Below are 16,066 nucleotides of genomic sequence, written 5' to 3'. Positions count from 1 at the left end.
AATGTAATTACTATTTTAATTATTGTGATATTCTAGGCATAAATGCATATGTGAACATTTGGAGGTTGAAAAGAGTAATGGTGGTGGATATAAATCTATGCTTTAAGTAGTCTTCTTGATTATTTTAATTTTGGGAGTGATTTCTTGTCTCATGAGATTACAGTGTTCTTTCTTCATGACAGGATTCATTTAGCTTAAAGTGGCTTCTGATGTAGAGAGCAAAGGAGAGAATGGTAATAGATAAGACTAAAGAAACAGGTGAGGATAAGATTATGAGAAAGCCATATAGGAAATATTAAGGATTTTGACTTTTCTTAGTGCCATAGAAAGCTGCTAGATTGCTTTAAGCAAAGAGTCATAAAATCACATTTTCTTTTATAAAACTGTTCTGCTGTGGTATATAGATTGGTAAGCTCAAACTTTGCCTACTTGCGTACCAAATTTTTTTTTAATGGAGTACATAACCTTTGATGCATTTGTTTGTGTACACATGCATGTGTATACATATATACACTAATACTTTATATGTATTAATCCTTTCACAAATTAAAAATTTTAAGGTTGACATAAAGACATTATAAGCAATTGTTAAATGTCTTGCTAATCATGATGACCTTATCTTATTTACACATATAGACTTTGGAGAGTTTCATTAGTCATAGTAGAAGATATAAATCCATATTTCAAATGGTTTCTTTCAGAAATAAAAAAGTTTTTGGACTGACTTCACTTTTAGTATAATTAATAAAGTGCTCATACTAGTAGTAGCAAGATTAGTTCTGTTTTTGTAATTTGCTAGTGCTTATATTTTTCGTATTATTCTCACTCTGTAATTTCATAACTGTACTCCTTTATTTGTTCATTAGTGAGTTATTTTAACAAATTAGATAATATAAACTATAAACTGTAGATAATCTAAACCATAAACCATGTGGATACTTTATGAATTGTCTGACTTATAACTATAAAATTTAATCCCAAATGGTTTTAAGATAACCTTATATAATCTTCAAGCAATAGATAATTCTTATCTCTTACAGACTGTTTTAAAGACTAGAGAAGAGAAAAAATACTGATGTAATCGTGATACCAAAACAAGGCACAGATGGCAAAGGAAAGAGAAGTTGCAAACTAGTCTTATTTACAAACCTAGGTGCAAAAATTCTAACTAAATATTAGCAAATTAAATATAGGGAAATATAAAAACATTATAAATAATGACTAGGGAGGCACAGATGAGTCTGCATTTGAAAAACCTTTATGATTTAACACATTACAAAAAAAAGAAAAAGAAAAACCATATCATCCTAATAGATACAGAAAAAATTTATAGAAGCTGACACATTTATGATTTTAAAAAGGCTTTTCACAACCAAAAATAGATGAGCACTTCTGTTATGAGGGACATCATAACCAAATGATTCAGAGTAATAGATGTGACAAAAATGCATACTATCACCAATTTTCAGCATTTTATGAGAGGCCTTGACTCGTATAATATGAGAAAATAGAAGTATTAAAATAAGCAATAGGTTAAAGGGAAAGAATGAGCAAAACTGTGGTTGCTTACAAACAGTATAATTGTGTATATAGAAAATATGAAAGAAAATCTACATAAAGTTTTATAACTGATGAAAGTGTTCCAAAAAGGTACTACTCATAATTATATATTACAACATGTCAGCTGTTATCCAGTTAGAAAATCCAGTTTATAAATAATTTCTTCTGCAATAGCAAAAAAAAAAAAAAAGGCAGGAAAAACTTTAAAACGCCTAAGACTGAAGCTAATAAACTGTTTTAGACCTTGTGGAGAGCACTACAAAACTTTATTGAAGGACATAAAAGAATACTCCCAAAATGAGTGATTATATTTTAAATGAATGGGAAACCTTTAAGAGAGAGCAGTTCATCTTTAATGTACTTTTAAAATTCAGTGTCACTCCAGTCAAAATTCTGGTAGGGTTTATTATGAAAAATGACTTGCCAGTCCTAAAATTTATGAGCAGTACTTAAAGAGCCAAGAATTACCAAGTCAAGGTGGTGAAGGACTTCTCTAAAACATATAAGGACTTAGTGTAATAATTCAAACAAGGTACTATGGGCCATATACAAATCACTAGGACAGATTAGCAAGCCCAGAAACTCTCCAAACATTAGTGGAATCTTGGTAAAGGACAGAGAGATGTCATTGTAAATCACTGGGACAATGGCCAACTCAGTAAATAGTTTCAGGGCAATTGGTTACCCACATGGAGCAAAAAAATAAAAATAAAAAAGATGAATCCCTACCTCACACCACTCACAAAAATAATTTCCGTTTGGTTAAAGTGCTAAATGTTAAAAGCAAAACAAATGTTAGAAAAGATAAGGGATTATGTCTTGAGAAATTCTTCCTTAGTTTAAGTTAAAATGCAAGAATAACAACCCATATTATAATTGTGTAAATTTGACTATACTAAAATGTAAAACTTAAGTATTATAAAAGTCACTGTGAGCAGAAAATTGAAGCCTTACATTTGGAGACAATATTTATGGTTGATGTAACTAACAACCATTCAGCTAACCAAACAAAACTATGGCCAATGTGGAAAACACAACTGTGTAGAAAAATAGGCAAAAATAGTTCAGAAGATAATAGAAAAGGCAAATAAGCAAACAAAAAGATGCTCAAAAGAATATCCAGCCCAGCTTTCATCCCAGTGTAGGGTTCTTTTATTCTGTTGTATATAACAGAATAAAAGAGATGGTAATTCAACCTCTGACTGTAAGTACTTAGAAAAAACTGTGTTTGACAGCTCTGACAATTAAGCTCATATCTCGGAAACATCCACCCTTCATTTTATATTTTTTCCATCCTCCAACAATATTTTACCTAATAGTACTGTCAATATTTGTAGAAATTATATCTCCAAGTCTTCTCTTTTTCATGCTAACCTTTAGGGTTTGTGGGTTTCTTTTCCATCTCAACACTATGAGAAAATTTATTCCTTTTACCTGTTAGTGCTGTAAATATTCGTTGAATCTGTTTTGTCTCTTTAAACCTCTACTTTCCATGCAAACTGTTACAGCTTCTCTAATTGTTCTTCGTAAATCAATTTTCATACTCTGCAATTTCCTTATCCTCTCTTCCACAAACTCTAGACTGACTTAAAATATTGTTACCCTGAAGGAAACATTCCTATTTGCCTTTCCATTGTACTTTCTAGCCAAGTGCTTCAAATATTAGAGATATTTCTTTGTGCATTTTCATTATGCAGATTTGTATAAATACTCTGAGCCTCAAAAACTGGGAGAAAGTAAGTCATGCATTTTTTTGTCCTGGAACACTAACTTAAAAGACATGCAGACATAACATTAACATGTCAAAAATAATTTGTTTTTTGGTTTTAACCTGGGCCCAAAAGTAAAACTTACCCTGAGTTACAAAGTACAGGAAGAAATTTACAACTTATGAACCTTTATCATTATTGTGACCACTATGAAGAATTTACCAGTTCTATAAAGAACAAGATCAAATGTGGGCAGAGATGAAACAACAGCACTTCATCGGCCTTGTTGGTGTAGTTTTCTACCATGAAGTCCAGTGATTATTGTGGTAGAACTTTGATTTTAGTAAATTCTCACTTCATTGTAATTGTTTCCACGTTTATCTCCCCACTATAATCAACATTTGGGAACAGGAACCTATTTATTCTCTTTTGTATCTCCAGTGGATGTATGATGTATGACACTTTGGGTTTACTGAATTAAAAACTTTTACTATTTTCAAATGCTATTAAGAATTAAAATGAAGATTGAGACTTGATAATTTACGATTTTAGCAGTGAAATTTCTTATTTTAAACATACTAGAGGAAAATATTATGTAATGTCTTTATACTTAAACAATGTATGGAACATTGTGTCATGATGAACATTAATTATTGAAGTGCCCTGTAACCTTTTGACATTTTTAGAATTATTTTCCCTTGGCAACAAATAAAGTTAAATTTTTTAAGAAATTATTTCACATTGCTATCAGTAGGCTGAACTTTGGAAACCATATCTCCTAGTTTGAATAAGATTTTTTAAGAGACAAATTATATATGAGACTAATATGAACTAGGCTTCAAGTGAACATTTGGGAGATTATATTGAATAAAAGATACAAATTTAAGTGATTTGTCCAGTTGTCATTAAGTATCCTTTATTGTTGTTGCTGCCACCACCCCTAATCTGGTTTCTTGGCTGAGATTAAGGTAGGTGAGGTTGTCAGCTGAGATGTTAAACTGTAATTTAGAGAGTCATGTATCATTTTATGATACTACATTTTATAAACCACGCTATTTATAAATGAAGTTTGTTGTTACTTTGTTAGGAAAATACTGAACAATTTTTTTAAAGAAAGAGAAGATATTTCTGTATCTCATAATGAAAGCAATAAAGTAACCCATCTTGTATTTCTGTGCTTAACTTTGGTTTTCCAAAGCTAAAGACATATGGAAGAAAGTGTTAATGTTCCATGATCGAGAAGATACCATATCTTAGTAAACCTGAGGAGTAAAACATACCAAGATTATCCATGTCCCTTCCAGGCTAACCTTCTCTGACTCTAAGAGAGAAATAAATGATATTTAAAAATTCCAAATCAGGACATACCACTCATCTGCTTAAAACACTTTAATGATTTCTAATTGTCCTTAGGATAAAGTCTAAAATCCTGGACTCACCAAGATCCAGACTCTGCCTACCTATCTGTTCTCATCTTGCATCTCTCTTTAGTCTTCATATTGGTTTTTTCTGTTTCTTGAATGTCACATACTCTGGCCTCAGAATATTCATACATGCTTTTGCCTCTCTGCAGAAGCCACTCCCTACCTCTGCCAGTTTTTTCTAAATGAATCTTACTGGGCTTTTCTTTAGGTCTCCTTTTAAACATCAGTTCTCTAAGAAAACCTACCCCACACTCTTAAATTGGATGCACACAGACACACATACACACACATTCTTGTTAATTACCACCAAAATTTGCTTTGGTCTCTTACTGTATTTTTCTACAGCAGCCTGTATTCTTTTGTAGCCTCATCACCCTTGTAATTGTTTCCACCATCTTATTTTGTGCTTTCTATTTGTCCCATTTGTTAAGCTTTTTTCCTCCTTTGTTATTTTCTTTTAGATTGCATTGTTTCTATTTTAATCTTCTTTCTTTGCTAATTTTGAAATTATATACTCTGTTGCTATTCTGTAGTAATTACCCCAGAAGTTTTTTAATGTTTAGTTAACTCAACAGTTAAAGTAAGGAATATTTTAGCTTGTTTCCCGCCGTGACACTTATAGCCAATTTATCAATGCTTTAATTCTCTTTTTATAACATCACAATTAAAATATTATAACTATTTTTATATAATCAATTTTTGTTTAGTTTTACATACATGATTACCTTTTTCCTTTGCTTATCATTCCTTCCTATATCTCAAAGTGTCTTCTGAAATCAGAAATTCTTTTGATGAAGATTTATTGGTCGTAAACTCTCGGAATAGTTTTTTCAGTTTCTTATTTCTCTTTAACTACCTTTGTTCTTAAAAGAGATTTTTCCTGGGTCCGCGAGTCTGGGCTGACAGTTACTGTTTTCTCGCTGCTGCTGCTGTGATTGTGTCTTGGCTTCTGTTGTCGCTGTAACTACCCAACAAATAGTCTTTCCTTTGTAAGTAATCTTCAGACTCTCAACTTTCAGCGTCTGTCACTTACTCTCTGTCTCTGTTTTGTTTATGCTGTTCTGCAGCTTGTCTTGGATATATTTGGGTGTATACTTTTATTTATTCTGCTTGTGAGTCATATCATTTCAAAACATTTCTAAAACTGAGGACAAATTTCTTTCATCAGTTATGATTGTTCAGCCATTATCTTTTCAAATATATTATAATTCTTACTTTATCTCTTATTTGAATTTACTGAGACATAATTTGGACCCTCTCATTCTAGTTTTCATATCTCTTATCTTCTCTTTCGTATCTTCCAACTTTTTATCTGTGTTATATCCTGATTAGTTTATTTAGAACTATCTCCAAATTCACTGTTTCTTTCTTGAGCTATTCAAACCACTGTTTAATATTTGTCTTGAGTTTCTAATTTGTTGTTATTTTTTCATTTCCAGAAGTTACTCATTACTTTTTTGAAATATGCCTGTCAACGTGCCCCTAATTTTACAAAAGAATGAATAAGCAAGATACCAAGAGTGACTTGAGAGGATTATTTTAGGTAAGGTGGTCAGGAAAGCCTCCCTGAAGAAGTGAGTTTGAACAGAGAATTGAATGGTGAGAGATCCTTCATGTGAAGATGTGAGGGCAGGGCATTCCAGGCCAAAGAAATACCAAAAACAAAGACAAAAATATCAGAAATCAAAGAAGGCAGGAGCAGATCAGGTATGTCTGAGGAGCTGTATGAGGATTTTCTCAGTCACTTAAAAATCAAGAGAAAAGTCAAAGCTTTTTCCATAAAATCAGATTGTAGAGTGTCAAGAAATATGATTGTTACAGTATATTTAAGCTGGAATTTTCTTTTTTCTATTTTGTAAATAATACCAGAAACAAAAAAGCCATGCATTTTAAATTCAAAAGTTCCATAAATATTACCATGTAAACAAATCGTCAATTGACTAACCTGATTAGCTGTATGAAGTACAACAAGAAAGAAAAAGAATAAATAAATCATTTTCTTTGTAGCCATTACATTTTTCCTGAACCTTTGTTATAGTTTGATATAAAATTGACCATTCTGTTACCACATGGTTTCCAAGAGACAATTCGTTGGGTTTTTGTTTCCCTTTCAATTTCTTCACATGTTTTCCCTCCAAATAAAATATTCGGTAATATATACCTTAACATAACTTTGAAGCTATCAGTGTGCCAAAATAGGATTCTCATGCTCAGGCTGAATAAAGTAAAGCTAGATAGTATTCCATATGTAAATCTTCCTCTGAGTTTTCTGTTACATGAACAAAATTTAAATTTTCTTTCCATGACTTGTATGACTTTGCTAAGATCTTGTCTCTATCTACCCCGCTGGACTTAATCCTTTTCCTTTCTTCCTGGCTTATTATGTGCAAATCACACTAACCAACACATGCCAGGCTCACTTCACTTCTGAACCTTTGCTCTTGCTGATCGCTTTGTCTGGATTAGTCTTCAGATTTTCTTGTTCCTACGGCTTGCCCCTCTTCCTCATCTGTATCTCAACTAGAATATCACCTTAACAGTAGGGGAATGATAAAATCAAATGTATAAAAATAACATTAGAAAAATCAAAAGACAAATGGCAATCTATGAAAAAATATTTGTAATTTATATTACAAAATAAAGGACTAATAATCTAGTGCATAAAGAGTTTCAAAAAATTGAGAACTAAAAGATCCACAAACTGATAGAAAAATGAGCATTGTTTTATTGTCACTTCATAGATGAAGAAATTTTAAGAGCCTTTAAACATAGAAAAATACACTCATAAACTCATAGGAAATACACTCATATATGGTTCACACCTATCAGACTACTGAGAATTCAAGCTTAGCAATGTAACCTATTTGGTGAGGCTGTGAAGAAACAGGCATTCTCATGTATTGGGGAATACAAACTGGTACAATCCTTATGGAGCGGAATCGACAGTATCTATTAACATTATATACATTTACCCTTTGACCCAGCAATCTCATTTCAAGGAACTGAGCCTATAATTACAGTCATATAAGTATCGATGATATGTATGCAAGTTTATTCACTGGGGGCATTATTTATAATAGCAAGGAATTGGAAGTAACGCAAATGGTTAACTAAATTATCGTACATTCACACAGTGAAAGACTGAACATTTGGGGGAATAAAAAGGGTGAGAAAGATCCCTAAATTTACAGTGACATTTAAAAGCAAGTTACAGAACGGTACATATTACATGTTCTCTTCTATATAAACAAAGAAGGAAAGATAAAAACTAATAAGCATGGTTACCTGTAAGGGTTATAAGTAAATGAGGTGGAGGGGGCAGGATGGAAGTGCTGTGAATCAACCTTGTTATGTAGTTTTATGGAAATATTCAACATAATCCAAAGAATAAACATTTTAAAAAATTAAAGTGATCCCTAAAATTTGAAAAAGAATGTTACAAATGAACCTGGCCACATCAAGTCAGTAACATACTGATACTGAGAAAAGAATTATGTCAGTGACTTTACCCAGTATTTTGACCATACTTTCTTGGTGGAATATAATCTAAGGACAAGGGATACTTCAGAGAAATCCTAAACTTTCTTTTAATAATATTAATAATAATATTGTTCATTATTTTGGATTTATAGAATAAATCAAATATGTAACCATGTTAACGTTGTTTTAGGAAACTAAGATTTTCAGGGTAAAAGAAGAAACAAGTGCAAAGTCAAGTAATAACTCTGTAATACTACATGTAAATTGGAAGTGTCACTGCAAACTCACATTTTTTTTTCTTTTCAAAAATACACATTTGCTAGTCTGACCCCTGAAATATTCTAAAAGCATGACAGACAGCTCAGTAGCATTGAACTTAGGCCTGGATTGTTGTCTCTATATATTATTTTCCTTTAAAAGAAAGCAGGCCTCCTTGGAATCCAAGTCTGGATCAGAAAATGTGCAGAATGAGCCTGGAACTTCTTTTATCAGCAAGCAGGGAAGCGCCAAAGACTTAATTTGTCAACCAAATATAGGAGCCAGTGTTAAGGATTCCTATTGGCCAAATAGGAGAACATTTAAGCATCGAAAGGAAGAACAATTACAACTGAAACATATTGAATGTTTTAAAATCCATTAGTGTATGATACTTCAGCAGCACATATGAAAAATTAGAATACAGAGAAGACTAGCATGGCCCCTGTGCAAGAATGATATGCAAATTCATGAAGCATTCCATAGTTTAAAAAAAAAAAAGCCGTTAAAGTTACGAGTCCACACTGAAGGAACATACTATTTTCCTTACTTTGAAAATGAGCAACTAGAGGAAGGACTTAAGTATTTATTTTGCTTTTCTTTTACAAATTGTATTTCAAGACAATCAGACTTCATTTAAGGAAGATTCTTGAAGAAGAGTTTCATCTAATAAATATGGAAGACATGATAGACTTGAAATTACTATTTCGTACCTCCTAGTAAGATAATTGAATCAAACACCATCATCAGAAGATAAAGCTATAGAGGAATGGTTATTCTATATTTTGTATGTTTGAAATTTGTCTTAGTAAAAATGTCTTTTTTAAAAAAGAACAAGTCATTTTCTTAGAGGCCTTGCCTGATCATTTATTCCAACATAGTAACCTCTTCCCACTTGGCCATTGTTATTCTGTCCTGTTACTGTGTTTTATTTTCATTATAGGTCTTATCACCTTGTGAAATTATTTTTTTATTGATTTGTCTTTCCTTTTTATGCTCTGCTGGAATATAAATTCCCTGAGAGCAGGAACATTTTCTATTCTGCTTCCTACTGTGCGTAGAAGAATGACTGGCATATTATAACCATTCAGTAGATATTAATCAAATGAATGAACTGTAAAGCTATGCATTGTAGAAAAGCTAAAAATAGATAAACAAATGAACAAAATAAAAATCTTTTCTTCACCTACCGATAGGTAACTGTTATGGTTAAGTTTTCAATCTTTCTGAATCTCTTCCTGGAAAAAGATACTCACACACATACTTACACACTCTTAGGCTTGCTCTCTTCTACCAGAGCTCATTCCCACGAATCATTCATTGTATATAATCCTCTGTAGTTTTATTTTTTAAATATTTTTTAAACATCCATATGTTACTATTTTTCTGCAGATCCGTTTTAATAGTTAAATAGATTTACTTAGCCGAATAGTATTCTATATTATGGAAAGGTCACATTATATTTAATTCATATCTTCAGATATATAAACAAACATGCTTTAGCTGAGATTTTTGCACTCAATCTTAATTTTTACTTGAAGACAATTTCCTAGAAGTGAAATTGTTGCATAAAAGAGCTTTCATAAAGCTGTTAGAAGTCAAGATAGTGGATGTGGGGGTAAGTTAGTGACCCCGAGGTATGATGGGGGAGCTTCTGGGTTGATGGTGGTGACCTAGGTGCTATTTACATAAGCATGTTCAGTTTATGAAAATTCATTAAATTGTGTACTTACGTTCATTCTTGTTATGAATGTCATATTTCAGTAAAAAAAAATTTTAAAGTTCATATAAATCATTTTTGGATGAGCATGACAAAGGCTAGCAAATCTAAAGTTTTCCAATATATAGTTGTAATAAATATACATTCCACATTTTAAATGTTTGGTTAAAACTTAAACTTACAGAATAAAGTAGTTCAATACATAAGATAAAAAAGAGAATGTGTTTTTTAAAATATTTTTCAAGGTATTGACTTGAAACCTCTTGAAACTTTGCTTCAGTTCAGTACTTAAAGGAATAACTGAAGAAAGAAAGAACTACAGTGAAATTCTTTTTTTTTTTTACAATGAAATTCTAAAATGGCTTGTGGTGGAAGTGCTGAAACCTTGTTTAATTTTACCAGTAATATTTTCCTAGTTCAATTTCCTAGTTCAATTTCCACATCCTAAATTTACTATAAGCACTTTACTCTGATTTATTTTGCCCCTTATCAGTATTAATAAGTATTAGATGGATGAATTCTATAGGATTTCACCTATGTATGCACTAAATAAAACACGTCAGGAAGGCAATAGCCCTTCCCTTTTAAAAAGATGTTTGACATGCAGAGGAAGGCAGATGAGGGAAAGAAAAACCAATGTTAATTGATGTGCTACTCTAATATTACATTGATTGTTTCCTCCATGACTCTGAAACTAACTCAGCGGTTAAACAAGTAACAAAAACAATTTTAAAATAAAATTTTGATAAACCCAAGGGGTTGCTTTTACACTTTGGTATTATTTTGTTAATAAGTTTGTGGGGGTTTTCCATTAATACATGCTCATTATGGCAAACATGGGGAAAACAGAAAATTAGAGAGCAAGATTATATATATTATGTGTGTGTATATTTATATTATATATACATTATATATACATACATGTGTGTGAGTTGGTGCCCACACACATATTTTAATTACTCACATCCTTATTAAAGGTTATGTTCCATTTGTTATATTTATTTCCAGATATTATTCTATATTTGGTATTTTGGGTTTTTTAAGTATTTAGAGTGTTTAAAAATGTATTTCTACTTATCAGTAATATGGAAATCTTTGGCATATTTTTGTGCGTAAAACCATGTTCATGTTAAATACTAGTTTCTTAAGATAGATGCCTTGAAGAATGTGAACATTTTAAAGATTTTTGATAGCATATTGCTAGATTATTTCCAAAAGTGTTCCATTTCTGAAGTGGTAATGTTTAAAGGTGCTAAGTTTATTATACCATTATCAACATTGTAACTTGTCTCTTTAAAAAATTACACAGATTAGAATTGTAGTTGAATGCATACTCTGGAATATGACTGACTGAGTTTGAATAGTGTTTTCACTACTTACAGCTGTGTGACCTTGGGCAAGATAACTAACCTCTCTTTCACTCTCAGTTTTGTCATTAAAATTTGCAAATTAATAAAGCCTATTTATATATACTGGGTTGTGTGAGCACTGAATGGGTCAAGACATGCAATGCTCTTGGAGTAGTGTTTTGCATACTTTGTGTACACTATAGAAAAGTATAGTTTTATATATTTAGATTTTATGTAAGTTCTATTTTCTGGAAATCAGTTGACTATAAATGATTACTTTGAAATCATGGGAATCTCCTTGAGAGTACAGTAGGAGAAAACCAGGAAGAGCCGAAGGCTGACTAGAACAGTACATTGAGGGGCTAAAAGGAAGGCAAGAAGACTCATTTAAGGAGTTAGATAAGAAGTGGTCAGAGACATAAAGTAGAAATAGCATTAAGGTATTTATTAAAACTGTTAATGTAGGTTTGCATCAAAGAGTATTAAATATTAAATTGCAGTGATTTTGATGAAACTTTTATTGCTATTGATTAGTAATTTATGAAATTTAATTTGTTATATTTTTCCCCTTGTCCAAAAAACATAAAATGTATGTGATTTTCTCCTTATTAAAATTCATTTGCCTTCATGTACTGAATCTTACCAATATTTACATCTTTAGTATTGATGATGAGTAATATGTTTTTAAAAAATCTTTTAGCTCAGTATGGACTGAGCTTGATGAATTTGTCTTGTATGGCACCTGGAGATCAATAATATTGTGAGAATAATAAATATATCTTTAATATACTTAGTATTCATATTTAATTAAGTCGTTAGTGATCATCAGTCTTGATATTTCTGAAGAAAAATCTGTATGATTATTAGAATCTAACAAATATAGAAATTGGTGATTAAAAATTGTTCTTAGCCTCTTTAACTTAAGTGGAATTTCTCTGTGTAAAGCTAACTTCTCTCATATGGAAAGCAACTTTTTGACTATGCTGCCATTTTCGGGCTGGCTGAACAAAGTCCATTGATTTCATGACTGTTTTATCAAGTCAGGATCTGCTGTGTGCAGTGCTGTATGCTGACATTGGTGTGACAGAATTGAGCAAGTCATTGATGAGTCAGTGAATGGGTCTTTTTTTGAGATACTATTCCTCTCATGCCCTTGTTTTTATAAGTGAGTCTTGTGAGAGAATCAGCCAAGTAAGTATACTTAATTAAATATAAATTGTAAAGATTCTAATCTGTATAGATTCTAAACATAGTTACTAATTCCCACAATACTATTGGATTGCCTAATAAGCTAGGCAAATTATAACATGTCATAAATACAGTATAGAAGAAGAGGGTGCTGTAGAAGTATGAAGAAGGCTAGGGGGAAATTAGGAAAACCTTCTTTGAGGGGCTGATCCCAAAGGACGTATGTAAGTTAGCCAGGCCAAGATAGCACAAAACATACTTTGAAAAATGGACAGAGGCCAGATAAGAGATGAGAAAGAATAGTGTCCTTGGATGAGTGAAAAACAATTCTGTATTATGAGGGGTGCATTTGTCTGCTTTGAATAGATTCTTTATCAGGAATTTGCAGGAAAATAAAGAACTGAGAACAATTGATAATGGAAATTCAAATCTTCGTTTTGGTATGCAAATTCTCAAAAAAAATTTTTTTAACCCAATAAAACGTTGATACTCAAGAAATTGCTTAATTTGGTCATGGTTTCAGTTTTTCAAACATCAGTCCATTTTAAAAGTTATCTCTGATAGTGTCATGTGCACAATTATCTGCCCTGTTGAAAGATTACACTGGCCTCTCTTTAATTCTTTATCTTTTACATTAGTGTTTAATCAGAAACAATTAAATTGTGTTGTTAATGCTCAGTCAACAACCAGTAAATGGAAACAATTGTGTTTATTAGGAAAATGCAGTGTAATAATCATGTTCCCATCACCCAGGACTACTAAATGTATTTGATCATATTTGCTTCTGGTATGTTTTCTCTAAAGGAATTATCACATCCTTTGTTTATCCTTGGCAGCAACCACTGATAATACCTATTTATACATCTATATGCAAAATAATTTTGTGTGCTTTAGGGATTCACATAAACGCATACTAAATGCACGCTTGCACGCTGATTTACCCCTGCAACTTGCTCTTACTCATCAGGTTAGCAAAAATTAAAAATCTCAGCAACACCAAGTGTTGTCAAGGGTATGGAAAAAATTTTGGTAATACCTACAAAAGTGTAAAATGTATACCCTACTGTCCAGCACTTAAACTTCTAGGTGTGTATCTTTGAAAAACTTTTATACGTGAAGCAAAAGAAAACATTTAGAAGAATTTTCGTTTCAGCATTGTTTGTAATAGTGAACAACTAAAACAACCTAAGTACCTACCAATAGATGAATGGTGAAAGAATTTCAGTCTCTCTTTCTTTGTGTTTTATTTATTTTATATTGCTCTGCTGCATTTTTAGCATAGTAAGTACTTAGTTTTTATTCATCAAGTTAATTATTAGTACCTTGATAATATATACACACAAAACAATGTACCATATACTTTATCTATCCAGTCTCCCATTTTACCCTTTTAATCCAGGCATTCTAACTTCTAGCAGTAACTGAATTTCTTCTAATTCTTTGAAATTCTAATTATCAAATATTCTTGAACATTTATTGTGTGCCAGGTACTGTTGTAGGCAGTGGGGTACATCAATAAATAAAATAGACATGGTCTCTGCCTTCGTGTAGCTTATCGTCTGGTGGCTAGCCCTAGGGAGTATACACACAACTAGAATATAGCCTGCTAAATGCTAAATAACGTAGGTAAGTGTTGCAGGTATAGGAACCTAGAATACTTAGAACCAAGTTCAGTTTGTGTCCTGAATGACTGAATGATGAGTAAGATTTGGTGAGAATTAGTATCAGTGTGGGAATAAAAGGGAAGGATTAGGAGTCTTCTAGGCAGAGGTAGCTAATTGAAAGTGCGAAAGCCCATAGCTGAAAAATAGCCTAGCACTTCCCCAACAGGTTTCCCTTTTCCACCCTTTGCTCTTTGCAGTCCATTCTCCCCACAGCAGATTGATCCTTTAAAAACATAAATTAAACTTGTGCCTGTCTTATGCTTAGTGTCTTCCAGTGGTTTCTTGTCTCTTTCTAAATAAAAGTCAAATTTCTTGCCATGGCCCATAAGGCCCTATGCGATCTGCTTCCTGTAACATTTCTGATCTCATCTCACTCAGCCTGGCTTACTGCACTCCTGTCACCCTGGCCTCTTTGCTGTTCCTTAAACACTCCAGATATGATTCCATATCACAGACTGATCCTTCTAGAAGCTTTCTCCCAGATAACCAGCTTGGTTGGTACTCTCGCTTTCTTCAGGACTCTATTCAAGTCAAAGAAGCCTTATACTGTTAACGCTTGATAAAATGGCAACCGCCTTAGCCCTACCCTCATTACTCTGCTTTGTTTTTCCTAAGTAGCACTTACCATCAACCTGAAATATGGTTGGTGGTGATGGTGGAGGTAGTGTATGAATTGTTTGCCTAGATCCTAAGCACTGTGAGACTAGGTACTTTGTATGCCATTTTTACTGCTGCTCTCCAGATTCCTAAAACAGTGCTTTGCACATGGTTGAATTATTTTTAAACCCAGCTGAAATTTTGAGTATATTTTTTCAATATGAATTTTCTTACAATTTCTTTCCTTTAGCTTTAATTTTCAGTTTTTAGCTATCAGTAAAGACATACTCACAGCATTATTTGTTGCTGTGTTTTAAATTCATATTTTTATTCTTTTTGAAGTTTATTGGATTAACAATATATGAGTCATTTAAGTTTTATTTATGTAAATTCAGTATTGTAATAGTAATAAAAACAACTTCATTTTAGCAACAAATATATAGGCAGTTGTTTTCAAACAGGTTGTTTTTCTTAAAATGTCTTATTTTGTCTTCATCCAATCACAGATGTAACCACAATATATTACATAGGCAATGATTCAACTGTTGTGTATTTCAGTTACTAAAAACAGTAAGATGTTATACTGTGAGTTCCAAAAAATGCATTGGTTGAACATAGAGTCAAGGATTACCTAAAGTATATGTCCCACATATTGCTAGTCTTGGTAAATGCTAATTATTGTTCTCTTATTCATCATCATATTTTCTATGCGCTGTTTTGTATGACATACATTATTCCTACTTTCCCAAAGCATTATCTGGGCAGCCTTGAACAGAAAACAGTCCTGTTTCTATTGAATGAGCAGTCAAATGGCTCACTGTAGAACAGTGGGAAAGGTGACCAAGGCTGAATTTTAAACAGATTTTATATCATAGTCTCTTTGTTTCTTCATATCACTTGGCAATGCCAGATCTTTCTCTGTTTCTTTTTTCCTATGTAGTGCCTTCCCAGTCATGTCCTGTTGCTAAAACCATAAGATGAGTTGGTAATGACCACATGTCAAATGCAAGTGTTAATTTTTAGGTGATGAATTAGGAGATCATCAAAATATGAAATGTTAAAATGTAAGGATTACCTATTTGTCACAAATATAAAGTTTTTTCTCTTGCAAAAATTATAG

General features: G+C 32.1%; 1 protein-coding gene and 1 non-coding gene across 12 annotated transcripts in view; both read left to right on the top strand.

The window, feature by feature from the left end:
- Positions 1-16,066, top strand: part of LCORL (ligand dependent nuclear receptor corepressor like) — a 154,319-nt gene that overhangs the window by 106,672 nt on the left and 31,581 nt on the right. The window contains exon 6 of one of the 11 annotated variants that reach the window (XM_032494596.1): positions 6,133-16,059. The exons of the other annotated variants lie outside the window; for them this stretch is intronic. Within the exon in view, the coding sequence (XP_032350487.1) occupies positions 6,133-6,179 (47 nt within the window). The 3' untranslated portion in view covers positions 6,180-16,059. Of the gene's footprint in view, positions 1-6,132; positions 16,060-16,066 lie in introns of those variants that run through there. 11 annotated transcript variants of the gene reach the window in all.
- On the top strand, positions 8,813-8,918 carry LOC116659522. The gene has a single exon (XR_004314885.1). It is a non-coding gene; the product is annotated as a U6 spliceosomal RNA (small nuclear RNA).

The sequence above is a fragment of the Camelus ferus genome, chromosome 2, assembly GCF_009834535.1.
Source record: "Camelus ferus isolate YT-003-E chromosome 2, BCGSAC_Cfer_1.0, whole genome shotgun sequence".
Taxonomy (NCBI): domain Eukaryota; kingdom Metazoa; phylum Chordata; class Mammalia; order Artiodactyla; family Camelidae; genus Camelus; species Camelus ferus.
Note: the sequence above shows the minus strand (reverse complement) of the source record. Positions and strands in the feature narration are given on the sequence as shown.